General features: G+C 40.6%; 1 protein-coding gene across 2 annotated transcripts in view; it reads left to right on the top strand.

Moving 5' to 3' along the window:
• Positions 1-1,875, top strand: part of G6pc2 (glucose-6-phosphatase catalytic subunit 2) — an 8,367-nt gene extending 6,492 nt beyond the window's left edge. The window contains exons 4-5 of one of the 2 annotated variants that reach the window (XM_004634779.1): positions 273-388; positions 1,308-1,875. In XM_004634779.1, coding sequence (XP_004634836.1) covers positions 273-388; positions 1,308-1,819 — 628 coding nt within the window. In that variant the 3' untranslated portion in view covers positions 1,820-1,875. The remainder of the gene's footprint in view (positions 1-272; positions 389-1,307) is intronic. The other variant, XM_004634780.1, reaches the window with a different exon arrangement.
• The last annotated feature ends 3,341 nt before the right edge of the window (positions 1,876-5,216 follow it).

Genomic DNA, 5,216 nt, shown 5'->3' with positions numbered 1-5,216 from the left:
TTTCAAAGATATGAAATTGGTTCCTTTTTAACATTTATTAAAATTTCAGGAGAGTGCTAGTTAAATTTAATATATTAAGCAATGTAGAAACCTCTGTTGATGTTTTTAAACCTTATGGACCACATGAAAATATTTGGAAAAAAGACTCAATAATGTTCTGTCATAGTTAGAAGATTCCTCCTAGAAGGAGCACCTGGTGTCACCCCACCCCCATTTTGTGAGTGATACAATCTATTTGCATTTTCACACTTGTATCTCTTCTTCCATCGTAGACTGACCTGGTCATTTCTTTGGAGTCTTTTTTGGTTGATTCAAATCAGTGTCTGCATCTCCAGAGTATTCATAGCAACACATTTTCCTCATCAAGTTATTCTTGGAGTAATTGGTGGTAAATATGATCACTTAACTTCAGTTGTATCATTTGAAAGGTTTTGCTTTGTATTATGGTGGGTTTTCTTTGGTAATCTTCTTTCCAGTTTCAGCCACTGATACTAAACATTATCTTAGGAGCTTAGATGGTTCAACACACTTCTCATAGCCTCCATGTACACAATGATAATCTCACCCAGTGGCACAAAGCCATAACTGCATAGTGAGATTGGCTTTTCTGATGTGTTACTATGGCAAAGATGAACTCCCAAAGCTCATTTCAGAAATGGTATTCGTGCCTTGGTTTGGGAGACTTAACAACCTTGAAACCTGCCACAAGGGTACTCTTTCTGATACATCTGAGGCAGTCATTGAGTGACTGGACTTCCTTAGCCGACTACTTTGCATTCCTGAGGCTGTGTTTTTACCATGACTAAGTTTCTGAGGCTTAGCCCCATGGACTTTGCAAAGGCCTTCTAAGCTAATTGGCTATGGCAACTGAAATACTGACCACAAGGCCTTAGATTAGTGCTCTGCCTATGAAGTGCGTTGTCTTTCAGTGCCACCAACTCCTGACTGATCCTTATGGGACAATATGTATAGTCAAAAGACTAGGGGAGGGGCCTGGCCTTAGCTCAGTAGTTTAAGTGGCTGCTTCCACAAAGCTGTCAGCCTCAGGTTGCTGTGGTTCAATCCCCACAACTCTCCAGCCAGCCAAACCAGCCATGAGGGCATTCGGAGCAAAAAAAAAAAAAAAAAAAAAAAGACTAGGGGACAAGTTGTATTCTCAGTTAATGCCTAAAAAGGCTTTAGGAAATCGACAGAGCTTAGGTATCTAAGCCTTTTGTCACTGAAAGCAATTATTACATTACTTAATGAGGGAAGGTGCCATTCCTGAGGGCCTCAAGAAATCATCAGTGTCTTCTTCCAATCCCCAGGCATGCTGGTGGCAGAGGCCTTTGAACACACTCCAGGCATCCACACGGCCAGCTTGAGCACGTATCTGAAGACCAACCTCTTCCTCTTCCTGTTTGCACTTGGCTTTTACCTGCTTCTCAGATTGCTCGACATTGATCTGTTATGGTCTGTGCCCATAGCCAAGAAATGGTGTGCCAACCCGGACTGGATCCACATCGACACCACGCCTTTTGCTGGACTTGTGAGAAACCTTGGAGTCCTCTTTGGGTTAGGTTTTGCAATCAACTCAGAGATGTTCCTTTTGAGCTGTCGAGGGGAAAACAGCTATAAGCTGAGCTTCCGCTTGCTCTGTGTCACGACCTCATTGACTACGCTGCAGCTCTATCACTTCATCAAGATCCCAACACACACAGAGCATTTGTTTTACATGCTGTCTTTCTGTAAAAGCGCATCCATCCCATTGACTGTGGTTGCTCTGATTCCCTACTGTATTCATATGTTAATGCAATCAAGAGAAAAGAAGATCAAATAGAGTTGTACAGAGAGTTCATGCTCTCTAGCCCTACCATCACCCTTCTCCATCCACCAGTAAAACCACAGAGGAAGGAGAAATTGTGGAGCATGTCACATCACAGGCAGCAAAATGGTGGCTCCAGTCCCAACCCACTCTCACATAGGTTTAGTTTGGCCTTTGCAGTGTTGTTGCAGTTGTGTTTTAAGTTAGCACTTAAGAACCATAATATTTCACATAAAAAAAAAAAATCTGAGTATATCTATTTGCTTGAAATATCTGACCATAGGGCAACATGGGGCCTGCTTTCCCCTGGAGATGTGTGACTGGAGCTGATTATTGACTGTTCCAATAGAAGAACACACTCTCCATTTTTGTCACAATCTTTGTGCCCCAGCAGCATCCTCAGTGTCAGATACTTTTATCATCTTAAGGCTTGACTGCTTCTTGTTTCTATGGGCCTCATAGCCAAATCCAATCCCCTTAGTTTTCAGATAAGGAAGTGGAAGTCCACTCAGGTCAGACAATTTGCCTGTACTCCTACCATGTGAGAACAGGAATTAGAACCCAAGTCGTCTGATACGGATTTCCTTTGCACCCTGTCATGTTTCTTCATGTTTAAAAATTAAATACCTGTACAAATAAATGTTCCTACTTAGATTCTATGGTGATTACCATCTAAGACAGCTATTGTCCCATAAATGTCATTGAAATATGACATGTAGTTTAGCTTACTTCCTCCGTACAGGGCCCTGATGAGGCCAGCATGTTGTACATACATAAGGGTATCCAGTGGAGGTGATCAAGCCAGGCTCCCATTGTGACATGAACTTCCTAAATCCTGCTCTCTGTTTCATAGTTGTGCTTGTCAATGCTTCAATAAACACTCCTGAAGAATCTGTGCTAACGATTCTTCCTAAAGCCTATCTCTTCTCTATGACATCCTCATTTTTTTTTTTTACTTTTAGGAGCCAATCTTCCAAAACCATAAAAATCAAATGCCTTCCTTGAATTCATGCTCCAATTCATGCATGCTTTCAAATACTTGCATCTGTGAGCTGGATTAATCTCTACAGATACAGAACTGTGATAGAAATCTACAGCTTTACTTTAGAAAATAATTATAGGCTATTAATCTTATACTAACAATTTCTCAATATTTTTCCTCTTCACTGAATGTAATGGTTCTGGATTTTTTTTTAGGGGACAGAAAAATTTTATTGAGAAACAAATATCAATGAGATACTTTCCAAGCTGATTAATAGGACATTTTCAATAATTAATACATTGCACATTGTTGTCTTCTCAGTGGTCATTCACAGCACAAGAAGCAGCCAGGGCATCCTGTCCAAACACTACTACTACAAATCCTTCCTCTCACTGAACCAAGCAAAAGCAGCCGTACATCTATCCTGACTATTCTGTATATACAAATACAAAAGGGTTTTTCCTCTGTATCTCCCTCTCCAGTTCAGTCCTGTCAGAGATGGGTATTCTGGTTCTGGACTTTAATTTGATAATTGTGTCATTCCAATCAAGCACAAGGATTTTGAGTTTGATTTTGCCACACATTACTGACCCACCACAGGTCACCGTGTAATCCTTCTCAAGAATATCAGAATTATTTTAGATGATGATATATTAAATTACCAATAAATACTTACAAAAACATAACCAGCCAATGAATTTCAGGGATAGCTGCTTCTCACATATGAGGGCTTAAAAATGCCTTTTTCCCGTCACTGGATGAGCAGGTTGACTCACGTCTTGAGTATACTTGTCCCCTTCAGCAGAAGCAAACTTGAAACTTTGCCTTGTCAGGAAGAAAAAAGATAATTACTTCCTCAGCTGAAGGATGAAGAAAAATTTTCATAAGAATAATTTGTGTCACAGTTGCATGTCACACTCCAGTAAAAAAAGTAGCAGAAGAAATCATTCTTGCTTATTTCTTCCAAAGCCACTCCCTCCGCTCACTTTACAGGGTCACTTCAGTCCTTTGCCACCCTTACCCTACCACATCTCCTTCTGCATATACCAGGGATGTGATTCCCCTCTAAGTGCCCCTCTTCAAAGTCTCCTATGAAGTTAGTAATGTTCTTTTTATCCTGTTTTGTGTGTTTCTTGGTGCGGGCAATCAGCCTCCTGTATGACGGCAAGTGCTACGCCACTGAGCTCATCTTGAAGAGTCCTCCACTCTGTTCACAGAAGGAAATTAGTAGCAGAAATTCCAGTGCAGAATTTGACTGTCTCATGAATTCAATCTCAGTTTTCACCGAGATGCTCTTCTTACTGCTCTCTTTTTGGGGTGACATGGGATCCTCAGGGAATAGGATGAGGTGCAGGCTCATTGCTTTAATCGATCTCCATCAACTCTACTCCTGCCTGCCATAAAGCCCCAGACAGAAACCATGTGGGATTTTTCTTCCTGCTGTAGAGCAGCCTCATGGAGACATCCGTATGGTGGTAAATTGCTTTTGCTATTGAACTGCTTAAGCAGTGAGAGGAACAGTGTCTCACTGCTCTGGAAAAAAAATGCCTGCCTTTAGTGATGGAAAAGGCTCTTCTACTTCCAATTTGTTTGTCAGTCATAAGTGGAATTGAGCTCATTTGACTTACTATTACTATACCCCATATATTCAGATTGTCTACACATTTACATATGCATGGAGAGAAATGTCAATATCGTGAGCTTTCTAGATGAGAAAATCTAGACAACTGACTTGAGAAACTGTCCAATCAGATGTACATTTGAAAGGAAATGCAAGGGAATTTATTATTGCTGAAGCTAGCTATCAAGAAGAATGTTGATTCCCTTTCTTTTGACAGCCTGTTTATTGGACATCTGCCTTAGAAGATTAAATTCATGCCTCATCTCTACCTGTTTTCCTATTATAGAAGAGCAACTTTTTAAAAATGTCATCAGGTATTCTTGAAATTCAGTTACATCCCCTAAATACTGTGTACTCAGAATTTATGAATAAATTTGAAATTGAATCAGTACATACATATTAAAAAATTTCATAGAATAAAAAGTGAAAAAATATGGGGTTGAAAAGTATGATTCATTTCATCATTAGCTAAAATTATATTTTCCTGCATTTTCCACTGGAGCTTTTCACAGGGAAGGAAATGTTACGTATCTGTGCTGGTCAGTGCAGTAGCCACTAGGCCGTGCAGCTGATGAGCTGGTGAAGCACATCTCATACAACGGAAGGATTATATTCCAAAACTTACTTTACTTTTAATTAGTTTAAATTGAAGCAGTCAGGCCAGCCAAATAGCTCAGGGATTAAAGTGCCTACAAGCACACGAAGAGGCTGGAGGTTCAATCCCCGGGCCTGCCATGCTGGTCCCACCCCTCCCCCAGGGCATGTTGAGATAGCAATTGAGACTGGGCACGGTGGTGTGCGCCTATAAT

The sequence above is a fragment of the Octodon degus genome, unplaced genomic scaffold (genome assembly GCF_000260255.1).
Source record: "Octodon degus isolate 3935 unplaced genomic scaffold, OctDeg1.0 scaffold00065, whole genome shotgun sequence".
NCBI lineage: Eukaryota > Metazoa > Chordata > Mammalia > Rodentia > Octodontidae > Octodon > Octodon degus.
The sequence above is the reverse complement of the archived record's forward strand: the minus strand, read 5'-3'. Positions and strand labels throughout refer to the sequence as shown.